Source organism: Acanthopagrus latus, chromosome 20 (assembly GCF_904848185.1).
Source record: "Acanthopagrus latus isolate v.2019 chromosome 20, fAcaLat1.1, whole genome shotgun sequence".
NCBI classification, from domain to species: Eukaryota; Metazoa; Chordata; class Actinopteri; order Spariformes; family Sparidae; genus Acanthopagrus; species Acanthopagrus latus.
The window spans coordinates 9,073,804-9,094,563 of NC_051058.1; the positions used below are offsets into that span (position 1 = coordinate 9,073,804).

At 41.2% G+C, this 20,760-nt stretch overlaps 3 protein-coding genes and 1 long non-coding RNA gene across 12 annotated transcripts; 3 read left to right on the top strand and 1 right to left on the bottom strand.

Moving 5' to 3' along the window:
- Window positions 1-79: 79 nt before the first annotated feature.
- On the top strand, window positions 80-3,134 carry LOC119009336 (archaemetzincin-2). Of its 3 annotated transcripts, XM_037080480.1 has the most exons (8): window positions 80-328; window positions 565-586; window positions 674-962; window positions 1,218-1,391; window positions 1,518-1,646; window positions 1,945-2,108; window positions 2,281-2,457; window positions 2,723-3,134. In XM_037080480.1, the coding sequence occupies exons 3-8, from the start codon at window positions 674-676 to the stop codon at window positions 2,909-2,911; spliced, it is 1,122 nt and encodes a 373-aa protein (XP_036936375.1). In that variant the 5' UTR covers window positions 80-328; window positions 565-586; the 3' UTR covers window positions 2,912-3,134. The 3 variants fall into 3 exon arrangements, with proteins under 3 accessions (XP_036936375.1, XP_036936376.1, XP_036936374.1); XM_037080481.1 differs by lacking the exon at window positions 565-586 and having other exon boundaries at window positions 80-324; XM_037080479.1 differs by lacking the exon at window positions 565-586 and having other exon boundaries at window positions 81-328.
- LOC119009333 (monocarboxylate transporter 7-like) lies at window positions 3,126-10,618 on the bottom strand. Its single transcript, XM_037080470.1, has 6 exons — window positions 10,353-10,618; window positions 7,920-8,160; window positions 7,666-7,809; window positions 7,428-7,556; window positions 4,941-5,909; window positions 3,126-4,139 (listed from the first exon to the last, which is right to left on the bottom strand). Exons 2-6 carry the CDS (start codon window positions 8,155-8,157, stop codon window positions 3,832-3,834), a joined length of 1,788 nt encoding a protein of 595 aa, XP_036936365.1. The 5' UTR covers window positions 8,158-8,160; window positions 10,353-10,618; the 3' UTR covers window positions 3,126-3,831.
- Window positions 4,044-7,415, top strand: LOC119009338. Of its 2 annotated transcripts, none has more exons than XR_005071693.1 (6): window positions 4,044-4,180; window positions 4,262-4,404; window positions 4,907-5,131; window positions 5,547-5,635; window positions 5,740-5,927; window positions 6,717-7,415. It is a non-coding gene; the product is annotated as an uncharacterized LOC119009338 (long non-coding RNA). The 2 variants fall into 2 exon arrangements; XR_005071694.1 differs by having other exon boundaries at window positions 4,930-5,131.
- On the top strand, window positions 9,670-20,754 carry arsg (arylsulfatase G). 6 transcript variants are annotated; one of them, XM_037080476.1, is made up of 11 exons: window positions 9,670-9,810; window positions 11,435-11,674; window positions 11,926-12,161; window positions 15,307-15,421; window positions 15,710-15,856; window positions 17,790-17,998; window positions 18,085-18,165; window positions 18,300-18,408; window positions 18,998-19,118; window positions 19,212-19,302; window positions 20,016-20,754. In XM_037080476.1, exons 2-11 carry the CDS (start codon window positions 11,448-11,450, stop codon window positions 20,294-20,296), a joined length of 1,617 nt encoding a protein of 538 aa, XP_036936371.1. In that variant the 5' UTR covers window positions 9,670-9,810; window positions 11,435-11,447; the 3' UTR covers window positions 20,297-20,754. The 6 variants fall into 6 exon arrangements, with proteins under 6 accessions (XP_036936371.1, XP_036936369.1, XP_036936366.1 ...); XM_037080474.1 differs by having other exon boundaries at window positions 9,673-9,816; XM_037080471.1 differs by having other exon boundaries at window positions 9,688-9,816; window positions 11,523-11,674.
- Window positions 20,755-20,760: the final 6 nt, after the last annotated feature.

Genomic DNA, 20,760 nt, shown 5'->3' on the forward strand with positions numbered 1-20,760 from the left:
TTGTCATTAATGTCGACTCAAGTCAAGAGCTCCGCCCCTCTGTTTACCTGACGTCATCAGCAGGGAGCTGAAACGGCTTCCGGTATCAACATTATGGCGAACTTCATGTCTGCACTCGATTTTTAATCATTTTTTACCAACGAATAAGCCGACGCATTTGTTCTTAAAGACATGAATTGATAGGGTTTAGTGTTTTGTTGTCGAACGGACGTGTCGCACCGTGTTTTGTATGTCGTGGAGTTTGGAAAGCTCACAACAAATTCTACTAGCTGCCTAATATTTATTCCGTGGTGTATGTGAAGTAGATCAGTGGTGTATTTCCAGGCAGGTTTGTGTAACATTATCTACTGACACACTTCTGCTACTTTGAATATCCTCAATGTACTGCAGTTTATTGTTTTATAAATCATATTTCCATCCATTATGTGGGCTTGTAACCTGTCCAGTATTTTCTGTCACATAGACTTGCTTTGCTAACAGCCTTCGAGTTGACTTCTATAGAGTCAAGATAACTAGGATACATTTAGTCCTCTATAATTCTTTTGAATACATTTTTTTCATAAGCATCCATAGGGGGTTCAGATATGTAAGTGAAACTGTGGCAAGTAGAAGAAATGCTATCAAAGCTGTGTTGAAAATGTCACCTTGCTGATGATGGTTGTCTCTCCCGCAGATGAAGGTGATCCAGCACTCTGCCGAGACGCTGCAAACAGCTTTGGTCTCCAGTCGTCAAGATTTGGTTAAACTTTACAGCAGGTACACAAAAGTTGAAAGGCAACTGCTGGAGGAAGGGTTCCACCCAGGGCAGCCGGGTTCACTTTTCCAGCCCATCACAGTGCACTCTGACTCAGACTGGATCCCCGCTCACCCTGAGGAGCCTCAAGACTTTGAGAGCTTCTACAGAGACCCTTACCGCAAGACCCCTAATGCGAGTCACAATACAATTTATATTCAAACCATAGGTGAGTATATTTGTGTGTTGTGTGGCTAGAGCCTCTGTAATCTTCGGTCCAGAGTGTGGGAGTGGTGCTGATAGATATATTTCTTAAGGACAAGACATGCGTAGTTGACATTTCTCCATGCCATGTACCCATGACCACCACAGTAAACATGTCACCAATTACCCAAACTATGAAAATACGTAGTTGTTTTTTTGGACTCATGCAGCATGGGATACACGGTTTGCTGGCCTTAATTCTACACTGTGTTTCCTGTAGGTTCGTTTGGGGAGGCGGGGGCAAGGACAGACCAGTATGTTGAGTGGCTCAGAGACTACTGTCAGGCTTTCTTCCATGGACTTTCTGTCAAGCTACTGCCGGTGGTAACTGTAGCTGAAACAGGATGCTCCTTCAGAATTAACAGCCACTCGTATAACCTGCAGATCCTCACTGGTAAGTACCTCGGGCAAGTCTTAGGGCCTGGGTGGCTAATTTACATTTGGAGCTGCAGGAGTGTTAGCGGTACAATACATTGATCTCCAACTGGATCTGCCATTATTTTCTTCTCTTGAAATGTAGGTGACTTGCTACGATTCCTGGGGAACAGGAAACCAAAGGATGCTTTTTGCATTGTTGGAATCACAATGATTGACCTCTACCCTAAAGACTCCTGGAACTTTGTCTTTGGACAGGCCTCTCTTAGTATGGGTGAGATTTTACTTCATTGCCTTAACTAAGAAAATGCTACTTTATCTGTGATTATTAAGGATAGGTGCTAATACACTTAATAGTAATACTCCACTGAGTATCAACACAGACTAAATCTGATATTGAAAACAATGTGATATGTTCAGGACATGCACAAAGAGAATCAGTAAACATGGCTTTATTTATGATCGTCAGTGCTACCGCTGCCTGATGGTGTGATGTGGTTGAGTTGCCACCAGGTGGTGCCAAAGTCATTTACATACAATCCATTTCATTGCCTGTGTCATCACCATTGCAGGAATGGGTGTTTTCAGCTTTGCGAGGTATGATGACAACTTCTACAGCAGAACTTATGCTGGGAGGCTAAAGAAACAACTTCTGCCAAAGCAGGGAGACTACTCTGTGTTTGATGGTTACTACACTCCACCCATCACCAGCACCCTGTTGCTTCGATCCTGCAAGGTTTCTAACAATCTTGCTCCTCCACTCACTCAATTTTGGTACTATGAACCTCTTAGTGGTCCAGCCAAAGGTCCTTCTTCCCTTTATTGTCATCATTTCATGATTAAACTGTCAATACTCCTGTTATCTTTTTGTTATCAGCAAAACCTCATGTTAAATATTTATTTTCCAGACGATGACCCATGAGATCGGCCATATGTTTGGAGTGAAGCATTGCCAGTGGTTGAACTGTGTCATGCAGGGTTCCAACCACCTCGAGGAGTCTGATCGCAGGCCCCTGGATTTCTGTCCCATCTGCCTTCGCAAGCTACAGGTCGCCATTGGCTTCAAAATAGCTGAAAGATACCAGGTAAAAGATAAAACTATTTTTGTCAACAAAAATCAGACTGGTTCACAATGACAGGGAATTCTAACCGGAATTATATTTATGCTTCAGTTCCAGTGAGTGTTACAACTTTTTTCTGAGAATTTATTTTGTTTCGCACCGATACTTGTGACTGTGGCAAGTTAATTACACTGAAGTAATTCATTCTGACATGTGATCTCCTTTACAAAGAAGCATCTGTTTTTTCCAATAATTTCCCATAATTGAATGTTGTTGCTGTGTTCAATAGGCCTTACTGCACTGGATTGAGGAGGATCAGAGTCAAACATCCAGACCAGAGGAGGCATCTGCCTGTCAGTCTGTGCCGCACTATCCCAAACCCACTGAAGCCTTTCACACATCTGCACTGTGGCTCTGCAAGTGCCTGGACATACTAGAGAAAAGATCAACTTTAGTACCACTTTCTGCTACGGTTTGATTAGAAAACAGAATCTTAATTTTGTTGAGTGGTACACACAATGTTATACATACTGGATGATATATCTGGACTGTAAGATGTATATTAATTTTTAGACACAACCTTGCTTTAACAAAGTGAAAGATGCAAAATGTACATAAAATGTTTTTAATGGACAAAGCAACACTATTTAAAAAATAAATAAATAAATAAAACATTACTTCTGATTGAGAAGTTCAAATCACTCTGTTGGTTTATTGCGATTGAACAAATTTTCCATACAAAAATAGTTTGTATTTATTTGTATATTTGTCTGACATCCCCTCACACATAATAGCACATCATCAGCCTGGAAACAGTTTGATTAAAAAAAACACTTTCAATCACACACGTTATCTCCTGAGCTTTATGTATTTTCTATAACACGTGTTACAGAATCTGTGCAATTTATTGTTATGCAGTTACATTTGTGTCACAGTGTCTCCGGTTATCATTGCAGTATTGATCACCAGCTGGCAATTAGTTCATCAAGTATCAGTGTTGTGGAATATCTAAAACTGAGGCATGTCCACTAAAGGTTTGTTTCACTTTGAACACATCCATACTTCCACGTCTCACAAAATTGTCCTTTAAAGCATGGCCATATCAAAAGTTTACTCACTTAAAGCTGATTTAATAGTACTCTTTTAACAGTACTAAAAAACAATGTTTAGTATGCAAGTTATGTAAGGTAGCATTGGCACATACATATTGTGGTCCAAAAGATCTTGCTCCCAGAGCTCAGATCTACAATGACAGATCATATACACTCAACACTTATTATTGGTCTTTGTTTTCATTGTACTCATGACACTTTTGCACTTGCCAGCAGTTGTCCTTAGATAGCCTTTTACCTTCATAAGGCTTGACTCTTTTATCACCCTTACCCTATCGTTATCAGCTCAAGCAAAACTTATAACCTCCTCACTGTCTCTTGTGGCATCCACTTGGTTGCAGGCCAAGTTGTCATCTACTTCAGAGCAATCTTGAGGACTTTCCGTTCTTTTGTTCTGTTCACATACTGCACTCTGTTCCACAGAGTTCTCTGTTCTTTGATGTATGTTTTCAGGGTGTTTTGAGTTCCTTCTCCTGCAGAGTAATCCTCTCTTTGCAGGTCTTACCAAACCTAAGAACACGGCACTGACTGCCATGCCGATTGCACAAGAGTAGAAGGCAGCTCCGTAGTTTTGAGTCACATCCACCAGCAAGCCTGGTAGAGGACAGAAAAGGATTAAAAGGAAGCATTAAAGGGTATTCCAACAATTTTGCACATATAATTCACTTGTTATCAGGAGAGCAGTCCTGTGTAAACAATTATATAATGTCTTCTAGGGCTCTGAGAAAATTTGGAGACTACACGTTTTCTTGTGTAAAGCTTGCACAACAAAATGTGACAGGAAGGGTCTAATGCAAGAAGCTACTGAGTTGCCATAGGAAACAAAAGATCCTGTGTTGGAGAAAGTCTTAGACTAATGGTATGTAATGGTTGAAAGTATTTGACTTGAGTGAAAAATGTTTTGTTGAGTGTTGTGTGGGGAGGGTCGCAGGGAGTCAGAGGCAGAGCACCTTCTGACCTTCACTGTTGTGTGTTTATGTTTTGTAATGTTAACTGCTGACTGGATGTGGAGTGGAAATGTACTTTACTTCATGAATTTCATGAGAGTACTGCTGCTTGCAAGTTCACCTTCAAAGTACAGTCAAGTATTTTGTTTTGAGTAATGTGTGGCAACAATTCATCCTGCTTTCTATGTGAATACTATAAGGACTGAAGTGGAGGATATCTCAGCAGCTACTGCACCGAATCCCCAAAATTTATAGAATTCCAGTCCTAAAGAAAATAGAGTAGCACTTTAAATCTCACTGTATATTCAAACTAGACTTCAGAGCAGCATTTATGCATTGCATGGTTGTGTGCCCGTCTCGAATTACTTCTTCATCTCTAGCGCTTTGTTTTTAAGCTTTGATTTTGATTAAAAGAACTGAAAACTTGTCACTGCAAGAAAACACTTACCACCAAGGGGGGGTCCAGCCAGCCCAGCAAAGCTTTGTATGAACACATAGACACCAGCAGCTGAAGACATCCTCTCTATGCCCACCACGTCATCTTCAGCCAGGATGGGGATGTGAGTGCATGCTAGTGTTCCCATTAAGAACCCATACAAAGCACAGCATACAGCCAGGCCGTAGAACTCCGTGACCAAGGTAAATCCCACCAGATCTGCGGTCATTGCAATGACACATGCCAGAAGCACAAGCAGCTTCCTTTTCATGAGCTGCCTCCTTGTTAGGATCCAACCGATGGCGAAGCGGCCCAAGATTTCAGACACAGCCATGATAGAAAGCATGTAGGCTGCGCGGTCCCGCTCCACCCCTCGACTCACACTCAGCTCGATGATGTAGAGTTGAGGGGCAAAGAAGCCGAGTGTGGCGAACAGTCCGAACATAGAGTAGAGGATGAAGCTGCACTCTTTGAGGATGGAGAAATCTAGAAGTTTCTTTGCAGATAGCTTTTCATCGTCTGATTTAAGTTGATCTTTCATCACCTGTTTCTCTGCATCTGTGTTCTGTTTATCGTCTGTCTCAGACTCTTTTAACTCTGTCACACTGTTTTCCACAGATGTCTGTTTTTCTTTTTCCAGCAAAGTCTTTTCCTCCGTTTCCTTCAAAGACTGGACACCAGAGTCTCCAGTGCTCACAGAGCCTCTGGTGAGCTCATTATCCAGACTGTGGGAGGTATTCTGTCCATGTGAGGTATTACCTGTCAAAGAGTCTGCGTGGTTTGTGCTTTCTAAGTTCTCCTGTGAACTTAGTGCCTCCAGTTCCTTTGAGGACAATCTATCAGTCTCCGCCATATGAGTCGCTCTGGGTTTGATGATGATTGGCCGCAGAAGAGCACCACAGATGATGATGATGCTTTGCAGAGCTCCTATCACTGCCATGGTGTGTCGCCAGCCAATATGGTTCCTTAGTGCAGAAAAGGCTGAGAGGGCAAGAAGGGGTATGTAGTGAGTCAGTAAAGCTGCATAATGTGGTTTTAAGTTTGGTGTGTACACAATCTCACTTGGATAAAGACTATTGTGGAAAATGACATGAAAGAAACTATGGACATGACTTCAGTGTTCCATGCGTTGTTGTGTTATTGTCAACAAGTCCAATGAAAAAAGACTAAAACAACCATGTTCTGGTTTGTCTAGGCTCTTAGCCCATCCCAATTGTTTCCCATGATGGGTGTGACTCTTTAAAAACAGACCATAAATGTATAGGCTAAATTACTTCCCAGAACAGCTTGCCACTTTAGTGTTTGTTATAGATTACACAAACGGAACTAAAAAGTTAATTTGTTGGGGACTTTTTTTCAGCCACACTCAAATGAGTGTTTACAGCAGCAGGGTGGTTTGTGTGGGTGTTCATGTTAAGGAAAAAGCATGTCTAAGTGGTACTAAAGCATGTTTTTCATAGTTTTATGCTTGGAATATATGCTGGAAGTTTGTACTTGTTTGTAGGATCCCTTCATTGTTGGTTTTCTTTGCAATTGCTGGCATTAAGCAGCGCTCTAGACCAACTTTTTATTATTATATTTATTTACATTTTAATTTAACTTTATTTAACTTTAACAAATTAAACATGCAATATGCAAACACTTTTGCTGAAAACATTTTAAAAGTAATTAGAACTATCTACAGAAGGCGAAGAACCATTCTGATATTATGTCAATATATTGTTTTGCAGAGACATCTACTGAAGTTAGCATGCTAACCAGCAAGCCCTGTCCTGTATCTGTCCACAGGTCCTGGGCCAGCAGTGTAAAAACCAACACTCCCAGTCTGGACTAATAGATGATCTGCTGAATGAGCTAAATAGCTAACAGCAGCTACAGATAATAGCAATTAGCTGTTACTTGAGATGAAATGGCAACCCCCATTTGTTTTTAACAAATTAATTCAACGGGTGGCAAATTATTCAATAATGCCCCTTTCAGTAAATTATTGCAAACAGGAAAACATTTGTTCAAAGGCTAAACATGTAGTTGGTGTTTGTTAAAGCTATTTTTAAAGGCTTAATTTCTTAAATCTGACCTGCCTGTGTTTCTCTAAGCATTTTCTTTAGTAGTCAATACATAAGATACACAAGTCCTGTGTAAAGTCCTGTCCAAAGAATCACAAACTCAAGAACATATAAGAATAGAAAAAATAGGATAATTAAAAAGCAAGTAATTTCAAGTCAGTCTTCATTTTGATGAAGAAAAAAAAACTTTGTTGTCTTGAATATGAATGTATTTAATTCATTACTGCCCAGAAAGCAACACTTCTTAGCTATCTCAACAACAGAGTCACATCCGTACCAGTTACCCAAAACAAGCATATCTCAAGACACGGAGACAAGGCCTTATAATCTTTCTGTCTGGACAGTATGAAACCTAGAGCGTGTATGAAGGTTACAGTGATCCTTTTAAGTTATTGAAGTGCAGTACTTTTTCCTGCCACAAAAACCCATTCACCTGGTGCCAGGGCGAACATGGACAGGGACTCTCCAGTGGAAGCCACAGCTGTAACTAGAGCCCGACGATGGTTAAAGTACTGGGAGAGGATGGTCACAGTGGGCAGGAAGGTCAGGCAGTACCCAATACCTACACAGTGGAAAAGATGCAAGTTTGATTTAGCTACACAAGCTGCTAAGACACAAATTCAAAGAACATTATGTGATGCTCAGAGAGGAAGAAGAAAGCAATTAAATACCTGCGACCAGTCCATAGGTGATGTACATTTGATTGACAGAGATGGTAAAGCTGGTGGCTATGGTACCAGCAGAAACAAGTAATCCTCCAAGCATGACAACAAGTTGGAACCCAAAGCGGTTAGTCATCACAGAGGAGAGAGGACCTGAGGAACCATTGAGAACAGACTTTCATTATTTCATTATTTTGGCTACAGTCTGTACTTTATTGTGTTTTGTCAGGTGCCATTAACTCAACCTCATCAGCTGTACTCACCATTGAAGGTCATGACAAACACGCAGATGGAAATGATCCAGGAGACCCGACTGTTGGTCTCCCCGTACTCCTCCATCAGGTCCTGGAGGAAGATGCCGAAGCTCTTGATGGTACCGTAGGTGAAAACCTCCACCAGGAAGAAGGCCACAGCCACTGCCCATCCCCAGCCTCCATCAGGGGCCTCTGTGTACACATTGGGCCCCAAGAAGCGTGGTCCCTTGACTCCACACAGTGCCATGCCCTGTTAAGAGAAATTATGTTTTTAGTGAATGGTTGATGATCAGTCCATAGGGACTTGGCTTGGGGACTTGAAGGTCACTGGTTCAAGTCCCACTCGGACCAAAAAAGTACAATGTGGACTGGCAGTTGGAGAATGCTAGTTCACACCCTGGCCATTGCTGAGGTGCCTTGCTCAAAGGCACCCCAACACTGCTCGTTAGGCACTGTAGCATGTGTGGAAGCCCCTTCACTCATTTCCTCTACACTGGGTGTGTGTGTGCATGCGCCTGTAATGTGAGTGGAAATGTGACGTCAAAATGTATCCAAACAAACATCACTTATATGTCAGTCCTGTGTTACCGCTGGCTTCTCCTTATAATCAGAGAAATGGCATGTTAGTGTGGTTAACCTGCTCATACCGTCACGTTGGAGAGAGCAGCTGACTTGAAAATGCTGCCTGACTAGTAAGCATGTTATTGTATTTCCTCTTATATTCCTCTTTGCTTAGCAACTTGCCATTTAAATGAACAGCTTCGGTGCATCGTTACCTTACCAGGCTGCTGTTGAAGGTACAAACACTGTCTGTGCAGTGACCAAACATGGTAAAGGAGGAAAAGGCAGCAGTTGTTTAGGTGCAGCTCCTCTTTGCACAAGGTCGGGCCTAATCAATTATTAAAGCTAAAGTACACTGGGTGCAGCATCGGCAGCTCGTATAGTTTTAGTAGATCATGATAAATACTTAGTGGCCATGATTCTAGGTATGATATGTTAAAATGTTACACAACTGTATTTAAATTTGTCTCTTTGAGCCATTTTACTTTAAAGTCTTAAACATAGTGTTACTCTACAAAAATAATTCTGCAGACAGTGGCTCCTTCATCAACACCATGAAATCAAGGCACATAAAATCACATTTATGCACATATTGTCTACCTGTTTGCACTGTTTGAAGCAATAAATCCTTATTTCTAAACCGGATACATTGAGCTCTAAAACTAAGCAACAACATAATAGATATTAGGTTTAAAAATATATAGTTTAAGGTGTGATTTGATCATTAAACTGATAATTGTCAAACAGTCCTCAATCATCCAACTGAATAGAGTCTGGTGGTCAAAGGTCACCGAGGCTTCACAACACACATTTTTGTGTGACTAGATTCCCAAATTAGTCTGACACTGCATTTCGACACTAACCCTGGCTGTCCACCTCAAAACTGTGCTGATCATATAGATCTTATGTGTGCTGCCAGGCTGCAGATGTGTGTGAGGCTTTGGCTCACACACATCTGCCTCTGTACACCACAGTCCTCTGTACTCCTCTGTAAAAAAACACTCTCCAATTGTTGACAGCAAGATTCTCGCTGGAAATTATTCACTGGAATCATACATGTCAATAGCGACAACTTCAATTTTGCCAACAACAACAATTAATACCTTTAATTTGATTCTTTCAAAATGTTTACTACATTTGGTTTGCTTTGTTATGCCAGGTTTTTCTGTAACCAACAAAGAGGCCACCAGTCCAGTCTATGTTGTAAACAAACAGGGGAGAGCATGCCACCATGGTAACGGCCAACGTGGACATCGTAGCTTCAGTCCATTTAATTTATGTCTTCACCGTCTGTCGTCTGTCCATGTTGGCACGTTTTGGACCACAGTTCTTACATATTGTACGTGTAAGTGTTTTATCACAGTGTTCTTTATTAACTAACTGTCAGAAGAAGAAAAAAAACATGATAGGCTAATCCCTCTTTTTGTTTTTCGTTCTAGCTATTAAACTGAAAATCACTTCCTGTCCTGTTACGGGATACACCTTGATTTGTAGATGATAACTGGATTATTCACGATTTTAAAACACACAAGACACGTTTTGTTTGCTTTTAGTGCCTTGACCTGTGGAAAAAAAAAAGTCTTTTAGAGGAACTGTTTTTTTTTAACCGTTTTGAATTAAGCGGGATGGGAGGGGATACTGATGAGTAGTGGGAGCCATCTGTTTGGAAACCCGGCTGACGCAACGCTCCCGGCGGCGGCTCATGCGGTCGGTGGACAATGTGACTTTAATAACTGCTAAAAACACGTTGTAAGTACTCGTGTGTGGCTTCTTTGGGCTCTTGGTTTAGTTCAAGACGTACTGGAGACGTGTCCTCGGATAAACAGTTGATTTACGTGAGCAATACGGTGTATTAACGTGTATTTGAGCCGTGTGTCTCACCTGTGTGTTGCTAGTTTCGGGCGGATGTGCCTCCCTTGCTTTGCTCGTCTGTTGCTCCTCTAGTCCCGCCGCCTCAGTCAAAGAGGCAACTTTACATCCACATGTCCTCCGCACGGTCTGTGGCGGGCATATATATCCTCATAGACACACACATGGAGACACACTGACAAACATGCTGTCTCACACTGGCTCGCATTCATGGCCACCCCCCGCTCCCAGACGGGTGAGGGGGGCTGAGAAGGGTTAAGAGGGATCTGGTTACAGCCAGTTCTCCTCGCCCGGAGCGGTCGGTGGACTCCCCCACTGCCCTGCCTAACTGTGGGGTGCATGGGGTTGTCTGGGGGAGGTCATCTGAGGGTGTGGGAGACTGAATCTGCGGATGGTTGTTGTTGTGGCTTCAAGCTGTAAGTGGCCAAGTGGTATTTTTTTTTTTTTTTTAATGAAATACATAATTACTTAATTATCTACAAAATGTCAAAAAACATTGCCTAAAGTTATTGTATGTATGTATGTATGTATGTATGTGTGTATATATATATATATATATATATATATATATATATATATATATATATATATATATATATATATATATATATATATATATATATATATATATATATATATATATATATATATATATATTATAGATTTATGAGGTTAAGCATTGATTTCAGAATCTGATGGCTATAGAATGACACCAGTGGTCTTTAGACTCGTTCTACAGACCACTATATGAAGGTAATGAAAGTAAGGCTGATGGTATCTGGATCTGGTCATCTGGGGTTTGTGTAGTCTAGTCTTATCTGTGGCAAGCTATTTTATTTAATAGCGTTGTGTTTTTAAAGCCTGAAAAATTTATAGACTGCACTAAAAATAACAAAGGGTTTTTGTGGTGATGGTTGCACTGTAAGTCCAAAAATAAGACCGTAACCTCATAATTTTTTTTAGTATTAAGGTACATTGGCTGCTTTTTTTGTATTTCTTTGTATACATTTATTTACTCACAAGTGTGCTTGGATGCCATGCTGTTAATGGAATGCCAGCAAGGGATTCAATGAAACCTATGTGACCCTTTGCAGATTTTGACACAAAATGGCGGAAGTTTTCTCCTTGGTTCTTTTCTCTGGGATGCTGATGTGTGGTCTGCTGCTCCACATGATTTCCCAGCATGGAGCCAATGTTAAAAATCCCAGTGAGAAGCCTAATTTCATCGTCATACTGGCAGATGATATTGGCTGGGGTGACCTGGATTCTAACCAGCCGGAAGAGAAGGCAAACCTTACACCTTACCTCAACCTGATGGCCGAGCAAGGACTAAGGTAGAGAAATGAATCATCGGCCTGTTATGTCGCATTTAATAACATCTTCTATCATCAGATATTTAATGGGAATCATGACATTTCTAACATAATGGAACAATTTTTGTGTTGCATGATGTTTCACTTCCTGACATGGTAAAGTGAGATTGCGTGGGTAAGGTTATAAATGGTTGCCTGAGTATAAGTAACAGGATATTGTCCATTCTCTCTCCCTCTCTGAGCCATTTCTTCTTAAAAATGACCTTTCTCAGATTGACAGACTTCCACTCTCCTGCCTCAACTTGTTCTCCATCCCGTGCTGCCATCCTGACAGGCCGCTATGGCCTCAGAAACGGGGTGACTCATAACTTTGCTGTGGGCTCTGTGGCCGGTCTGCCTCTCTCTGAAGTCATCCTACCTCAGCTACTGCGGAAGGCTGGATATTACACTGCCATGATCGGGAAATGGCATCTTGGCCACAATGGACTGTATAGTCCAATTAAAAGAGGCAAGTGGGAGTTTGATATTTATCCCCCTAAAACCCTTTCAAAAGTGTGTGCATTTAGGTCAGTCCTCAATGTTTCAGCCTGATCTAATAGTGACCGTTCGCCCAAAAAAACTGAACTGAATTACTATTTTCTTTCTATCTTATAATGTCATAGAAGGAACGTGGATCTACTCATGGACGAGAGGCTCCCGCTTGTTGGGGGATGTAAGCAATAATGAGCTAAGCTTTAATGTTAACTTGGTTAGCAAGCCATTGTCCATGCATGATTCCTTCAGTGCAGTGATACAGTTGGTGGGTGTAGTTTGTTAGAAATTAGATAGTTCCCACCTGAAACTGCTCTCAACAAGGTCTGTGGATTATCTTGAGTAAATGCATCAAGTTGTCTGGAAAGAGACACTCCTGTCAAGTTTTTCAAATGTATTTTTTGCAGCCATCATCTTGTGTTTCGTTATAGTCAAGACAGAGCAAACATCTCTATGGCCTGTTACCTCCAAAACCTTGCAACTTAAACCAAAACATGATTAGGGGTGTACTGTCCCTTTTTAAAAGAGCTAAAAATACTCTGCTCCAGTTATAGCATGTTTTGCTCTGCTATTTGGTGTCCTTTCATAAACATATAGTACAAAAACAACCTTTTATAAACATATAGGTGAGATTAAATAAAGTTATCTGAGACCTCAGCAAACCCTCTGAGGAAAGTGGCGCGCCACATTGTCTATCTGCATTAGGCCTACAGTAGGCTTTGTAGGGTATTAAGATAAAATAATCATCATTTAACAGAGACTACACACCCAGACTACACCCACAACGAAAATTTAGATTTGATTTACCACAGTGGGCAAAATTAGAAATTAAAATTAGAGTAATTAACACACGCGCCTCCCCAGTGTCAAGGTGACCATATAGAGGTTGAATTCATGGCGGGACTGCTGAATCTGTGCAAGCAAGTTATCCCTGCACTCCACTGACTCTCCATGTCTTCTTGCTCTGACTGCAACTTTTTTCTCCAAAGAACCTCCATATATCCATAACAATTAACTACTAAAAATGCTGCAATCGTACCAAACAGTAGGCTAATAGACGGGCTCTGGCAATATCAGTGATGCATAGAAGGGGAGAGAATAACCCAGAGGTTGCAATTTGCAACAAATTATATATGGGCATATGCCATAAGGAAAGCCAGGTCAACTTCTGCCCAATTTGCCCTGGTGACAGTTTTGCATTTGTGGCTGCTGGCCGTTTGATATGCAACCACATAAAAATCTCTGGGGCTTTTTTAAGGCACAGAGATCCAGGGCTATAGTCTCAAATGCCTACGTCTAACGACGCGCCTGGAGCTATGTACACACACAAGTGACAAATCCAAATATTAACAGCTCCAAGGTTACAGTACAATCATGCGAATCTAAAAAATGCGTGCATTTTGCATTTATTTAACAATTGAGGGTTTTTAAACAATTTAAATATACAAAAATATTTGTAGTTGCCACCTAAAGCAATGAGCTAACACACACTCTCCTGTTGCACAACACTGAGTATTTTCAATACAGTGTTGTGGCGTTAGTAAGCTTTTCTAGGTCATTCCATCCTCATCGAGCGTGTGAGCCAATCCATCGGCCTCGCTGCAGGGAACAGACTACACACACGTCCCTGCAGCTGTGTCCTACAAGACGACAGACAGGTTTCTCAGCTTTTCACCCACAGCTGACTCAACACCCACCCCCAATGTATAACTAACCCTTCAGTACCTTACTCATTCCTTTTGTGTGTGCCCAAGTTGTTGCCTTCGCTACCTCACTTCAAATACCCACAGCCTTCAAATCCCATTGAATTTGTGAGGTTGTGCAGGCTCACTATCACTTAAAGTTCCACATTTATGGAATTTAAAGCCAACATCGACCGACCAAGATTTCCTCCCATGCAATTTCCTGTTAATGTACAGTGATGTACATCTGGGATGTACAGCTGATACAGTGGAAAAAGCACTACAGGGTCACTAAACACATTGCTATGGTATTTTGTTTATTAACAAGCGGACATGTCATCTCTTGTTCTGATACAAACACACTAAAATGGGTGTATAAGCTTTAGCAAAAGGAAACTGGTGTCAGTAAGTTCACACTGTTGAGGTCTTTGCTGGTAAAATCCTTTTAAACTGGACTAAAAGTAAACAAGAGATTAACAATGTTTTATAGCCAAGCAAACACTGAAGGAAGCTCAAGCTTATTGTCTCTTGAGCGGGTTTTGACTACTCATTTGATGCATTTATACATTGTGTTGCATGGGGGTAAATATCCAGTTTAATGTAGGAGATTGATAGGAAACGATAAAAAATATGTGATTAAAGGGAAACTCTGAATTTTACATATAAAAATGTGTTTACAAGTACTACTGGCTATGTCAAGAGTGCAGTAAAGCCTATTGTGGCTCCTGAGGAAGCTGCATGTTGTCTGATAAATTGCCTCCAGTGAAGTCACTCAGTAGCTAAGTTGCATTGTGGTTAATGTAGGCAGATGTGAAATAAAAAGGTGATACCTCTTCTTCTAACATATTAATGTTGATCATTTGACTTTGATCAACTGTCCATAATGAGTCCAGCAGTGTAATAGGGCTGCTTTTCAAAACCTGGACCCAACATCACCCACAGATGGCTTCATACCACCTTCTTTCAAATATGCAGTAGTATTCTCCAAGACCTGCAGACACACTGGTAACAGTTGGTGGAGTTATCCTTTAGATATTGTTGCCTCAAAATATGAGAAGACAGTCTGGCTGCTCTTAAATGTGCTTGGCTGTCTTTCCATAGTCAGTAGACACCAACCCCAATTTGGCTAGTGAAAATGCCAAACAGTGACTATATTAATTATTGGAAAATTAGTTTTTGTTTGTGCTACCAGTAAGTATTCTGTATGTTGTTATCACGTCAAACTACTTTTTCCACAGTGAAGCACAAGCTTTCATGCTCAGTTTCTTACTTATATTGACAAAACATTCTGTGTTATTGGTTGAAAAAAATATACTAGTTTATGGCACAATCCAAACATAATGCAGCTTTATCTGCTGGCAGATTTTCTTATGTTGCCAAAAATTCGCTCCAGTTGTATTGATACACATATTTGCACCATGTTTATTGTCTCTTGAGCAGGTTTTGACTACTACTTAGGAATTCCTTACAGCAATGACATGGGATGTACTGACATTCCTGGGTACAACTTGCCACAGTGTCCTCCCTGTGATTCTTCCGGACCCCAAGTAATCAGGTGTGGCTCTGTTCTCCTACTGTAACAAATATGATCATAATAAGAGTTGCTCAACTGACAAATGTTGTTATACACATTTATTTCTACATGTACATGGACATTTCTTAAAGAAGACTTATTTTTCCTGACCTTCAGTGTTTTATATAGGTTATTTTGCATGTAAAAGATATTGAAAGGTAAAAAGACCAGAGCCCACAGCAACAGAAGCTCCTCTCTCCTAGACTTGGAGCTGCACATAAAGTTAATACACATTTATTTTGTTCTCATGCTATTGCTCTCATGGTCTAGACTGAAGAGGAGTGGACATGGAGGCTGTTATTCCAAAGTGGGCCTTCCTCTAATTGAAAACAGCAGTATTGTGGAGCAGCCGCTCGACCTTTGGACACTAGCAGACCAATACAAATCCGCTGCAACCAGGATTATACAAAATGCAAGGTACAGTTCAGCTATGAAACCATTTAAATGGCACAATCACTCATCATACAAGTCAGCCTCCCCTTCCCATATTCTATGAAGTGACAAAATGTATGTGTGTTCATAATATAGGTCCGGAAGTATGAAGGGTTGACAATCAATTGTCTACGCCATCATATAAATGTTTTCCAGCGTCATAGTGCAAACATACATATGCATAAAATGACCTAGAAAAACAGCACGCTAGATGTAGCTGTTAATCAGAACAGTGCAGCAGAGCAGTGTGTGCTAAAAAAAAAAAAAAAACCTGAACACTTCTGTTTGAATTGTAGCAGATGTTGATAGTCTGTTGCAGTGCAAATACCCTGTGAATGAACAGTCCTTAAGGGTGTGAGCACGGCTTGTGCTAATCCTCACATTATGCAGCCTGTGTGTTGTAGAGAATAAGCTTCTCTTTTGCGCCTGTGTGTTGTCCACCGACTCGGCAGCCGGTGAGACTTTCAAGTGTGCTTTCTCTACATAAAGCGTGTGCATGAGGGTGTAACATTAGCACTCAGCTGTGATTTGGTCCAGAAGAGACAGCTGAGGAAATTTATACGTGTTTGTCAACAAGCACTAGCCCGAACACTCTGTGGGAGAAGTCTCAAAAAGTCCACTTGGCACTTCTACTTTATACTCCCATGTCAAGTGAGACACTGGTAACCTGGTCATGGCAGACAAAAAACAACTTCCTTTTGTAGATTATAATCATGGAGTTAAAGATCAAGGCGTCCTCTATGCTCAGTTCATACTCATAAAGGTAAATCAGAGGCAAGTGCTAACAGCTAAAATTGGTTACCATCTGTTGCTCAATGCCTTTCATTGGCATGCACATTATCTCTTTCCGGGATATGACGAAGTGCTGCAGTCTAGAAATGGGAGATGTAGTTTGACCACTTATTTGTGTGTCTGCTATAAAATAAAGGAGTATGTCACCTGAGTGCTGTGGTGTGGCTCTTTTTTGGTTTTCGAGATTGAAAAGGAGGAAGGCAGCTGAGTTTTATAGAGCTTTATTTCAATTTGTTGATACCAAAAAGATGATGTAATTTAAAGTATCAAGCCTGTGAGAAGCGGGTACCTGACCCAACCTTAGATCAGCTGTTCAGTGGATCTTACTGTCCTTATTCTGTATAAATACCAAGACAGCTGCATAATCTGTGTGTATTCCAGACAGTACTGTAAGTTTACATTTTTGTTTATTTTACCGCATTGAGGTGAGAATGCTGATGGAAATACAAGACTGTGTGCGTGATCTGATTTGTGCCAATTTTGGAAACACACGTCAGATTCAAGACTGTTAACTGGGGACAAAAGCTGACTCTTAATCCAGAAAATGCTGATTTGTAGGTCAGTGGTTAGGGCAAGGTTAAGGTTAGGGTTAGGGTTTGGCGAGTTTGGTAAGTAAGTATATGTGACACTATATAAATTCCCCAAATGTGACGTCCGTAAGATATTATGTGCGAGTGTGTTGAAAGGAAAATAGGAGGGCGGTAAGCCTGTTGCACAGGCTGCAGTTTGCAAACAGATGCTATAGTACAGGGTCATGTGAACCAGTGCAGCGGTTGTTAGTCATGTGCTGTACAGTCCCAGCAGTATGCAGGCTTTCTTTCATTCACATCATTTAGGGTGACTAATGCTGTGGACCAGATCTGCCAGGAAACTGGAAAGTTCACATTCCTTCTAAAGTGGATGTCAACACAGACTTTAAAGTAGGAATCCTGCTTCAGTGTGCACATACAAACCCTATGAATGCCACATGTTGTTTCCAACATGATTAGAACTTCAATAACTTAAAAACTTATTTACTTTTTTTGTAGTTTATAACTTGAAATCTCTGAAAATACTGTAAAAAGAGAAGAATTAAACATTTGCTGAGACATAAATATGTCTTAAGTTGTCTTAATTGTGCCTGCAGGGAGCAAGGCCAGCCATATCTACTCTACGTAGCGCTGGCTCACATGCATGTTCCCCTGTCCCCTCACCTTCCTCCGGATTTCTCCGCCACTGGCGTGCGCCCAGATGAAGTGTATGCTGCCAGCCTGCGAGAGATGGATGACCTAGTAGGCGCAGTAAAGAGTGCTTCGGATGACGCAGACAAAAACAATACTCTTGTCTGGTTCACTGGTTAGTCAGCCTGTACTTCCACACTAGTGTAATTACAGAAAAAGACCCAATTACAGTTAAATACAGTATGTTTGTGTTGTGTTTAGGTGACAATGGTCCTTGGGAGCAGAAGTGCCAGTTTGCAGGAAGTGTAGGACCTTTTAAGGGAAAGTGGCAGACCAGCAGAGGTATGAAAATCCAACTCCCTCCATGCACGCGTCAAGATTGGGGTGATGTGTTAAGATACAGTACACAGAGTAATGGCACATTTCGTTGACGTTAAACCTCATATTCCTAAAGTCATCTTTTGCCTGTGTGGTAGGTGGAGGCTCAGCTAAGCGGACAACCTGGGAGGGAGGTCACAGGGTGCCAACAGTGGCTTATTGGCCTGGGAGGATCCCTGCTAACACCACCAGCTCCGCCCTGCTCAGGTGCTCTCATTTTACCAACAGGCAGCAGTGGTTTTAAATTAATCCTCATACACCTGAAAAGTGCAAAATGTAAGAATTGGCTACTTTATTCTCAGAAGTGCAGTGAATATCTCTGGTACACAGTACGTAGACATCATAATGTCAATACTTTTATTTATTCATTTTTTTGATCATTTGACTTGATTAAGTGTTTTCAATCAAAAGTCTTACATATTGGCCCTTTAAGGATGTATTTATTTTTTAGACCTTAAGTTTATATAAGGACTCATCATTAGTAAAATGTCTCAACACCTGTTGGAAGAAATTTTGTACTGACGTTCTTGTCCCTTCCACTTTCCCAATCACAATCGATTTTCATCAGTCATCAAGTCAGAATTTTAGTCTCTCCACTAGTTTATGACTAAATACTTTCAAAACTAATGACATCAGCCTCAGTTTTACTTTGTGACTACAATAAACATGATTATACCCTACTCTACCCTATACTCTTTTCTTTCTTTTTTCTTCTCATTATCATTATCACTTCTAAGTTGATCATAAGCACCTTCATCTTAATGGACCCAAACTGTCCCCTCCTCACCTCCTGCAGTGGTATGGACATCTTCCCAACCCTCCTGTCCCTGGCAGGTGTAACTCCCCCATCGGACAGACGTTACGATGGCATTGACGCCACAAACATCCTCCTGAATGGTGAACAGAATGGTCATGAGGTACTAGTTACGTACTTCTTGTTGTTGATCTATATTCTCTATATTGTCACTGCTGGTTGTTGTAGACACAAGTTCTTTTCTGCTTTCCTGTAGTTTCTCTTCCACCCTAACAGCGGTGCTGCAGGGAAGTTTGGCGACCTGCAGACAGTTAGAACAGGGAAACACAAAGCTTTCTACATCACAGGTATGGGTCAAACACAGGTCACATGTCCACGATCTTAAGACTGTTATTTAACGCACTTATCTGGCAAAATGAAAAAAGATGCTTCTCCAACAGTGATGACAGTGATGCCACCACACGTGTTCACATATTCTCTGAGCATGACTCCAGAGGCTATGTGACAGCAGCCTCATTTTCATAGTGAAACATCCTGCTGTGTACATTTTGATATCTTAGAATTCAATTAAATATTAAAAGTATGACTCAGTAGTGCTGTAAGATATTAAAGGTGCAATGTGAAGGAATCATTCTAAAAACTCACTCTAATCGTTCTAAAATTAACTACAATTATCAGCAGAATGTGAGGCAATAATGTTTAGTGTTGTACAGATATCTACTGATGTTAGCGTGCTAACCAGCTAGCCCCAAGCCTGAAAACCTCTTTCCCAGTTGTGTAAAAACCAACAGCTACACGACTAACTAAGCATACAGTCATAAACAGAATGTAGTTAGCAGCAGTTAGCTACTGTGGTGATATGCTGCTCCTGTTTGTTTGGTATGACAAACATGTCCAACTTTACATATTGCACCTTTAGGTCCATGTTACAGTTGATCACAAAATCAGATATTCAAAACTCAGATAATAGATAATACAAGGGAAACATAAATGTGTTTGTTTTAGTGTGGTAAATGTGAAAGTGGCTGATAAGAAGTCACGTACACTTGTTCCTCTACAGGTGCGGCTGAGGCCTGTGGTGGTGCAACAGGACGGCAGCAGCTCCACGACCCGCCGCTGATATTTGATCTGCAGCGCGACGAGGCTGAGGAAACACCACTGGAGGTCGAAACACCTGAATACCAGGCGGTAGCGGAGAGGATCGCCCGAAGGAGGGAGGAGTTATTATGGGACATTGCCAGCGACGAGTCTGTGTCCACAGCGGACTACAGCACGGACGAATCAGCAGCGCCCTGCTGTGACCCCTCACTGCCTGTTTGTCGCTGCGACATGCTGGGCTGAGGTTGGGAAAATCACACACACAAACTCGCAAACAGATGTGGAGACAAACATCTCCTTTTAAATGTGCTCAGCTGTTTGTTTGTAGACCGTGATGTTTGGGAGGCTCAATGTCCAGATGCAGCGGGAGACGTGCAAACAAGCAGAGAGAGCAAAGAGGCGCCGGCAGCCAAACTTTATCCAGCTGGTATTGTGAAGTCAATCATTCGGGAAAAGATAAGAACTATCAAAACAGTTTAGACATGTTCTTTACCAATCAATTTTTTTGTAGTGAAATGCAACATGTTCGAACAGTGCAAGTTTCAAGGGTCAAAACCTTGACCCCTGAAAGGCGGCAGTTTGTAGTTTTGGGGAACAAGCCCAAACTTGGAATTTTAAGATTTAAAACACTAATGAATTTGTAATACAAACTCAGAAATTATTATTTTTTCAATGAGTGAATAAACAAGCTGTTCTCAGAGGAAAAT

Excerpts from the sequence above, each read along its gene's own strand:
- LOC119009336 (XM_037080480.1), top strand. The coding sequence starts at position 674 with ATGAAGGTGATCCAGCACTCTGCCGAGACGCTGCAAACAGCTTTGGTC. Across the intron at positions 2,109-2,280 it reads TGTTGCTTCGATCCTGCAAG|ACGATGACCCATGAGATCGG; the intron begins GTTTCTAACAAT and ends TTTATTTTCCAG. Across the intron at positions 2,458-2,722 it reads AAATAGCTGAAAGATACCAG|GCCTTACTGCACTGGATTGA; the intron begins GTAAAAGATAAA and ends TGTGTTCAATAG.
- LOC119009333 (XM_037080470.1), bottom strand. The coding sequence starts at position 8,157 with ATGGCACTGTGTGGAGTCAAGGGACCACGCTTCTTGGGGCCCAATGTG. Across the intron at positions 7,810-7,919 it reads GTTTGTCATGACCTTCAATG|GTCCTCTCTCCTCTGTGATG; the intron begins GTGAGTACAGCT and ends ATGGTTCCTCAG. Across the intron at positions 7,557-7,665 it reads CACCTATGGACTGGTCGCAG|GTATTGGGTACTGCCTGACC; the intron begins GTATTTAATTGC and ends TCCACTGTGTAG.
- arsg (XM_037080471.1), top strand. The coding sequence starts at position 9,703 with ATGGTAACGGCCAACGTGGACATCGTAGCTTCAGTCCATTTAATTTAT. Across the intron at positions 17,999-18,084 it reads TACTCTTGTCTGGTTCACTG|GTGACAATGGTCCTTGGGAG; the intron begins GTTAGTCAGCCT and ends TGTTGTGTTTAG. Across the intron at positions 18,409-18,997 it reads ACCAGCTCCGCCCTGCTCAG|TGGTATGGACATCTTCCCAA; the intron begins GTGCTCTCATTT and ends CACCTCCTGCAG.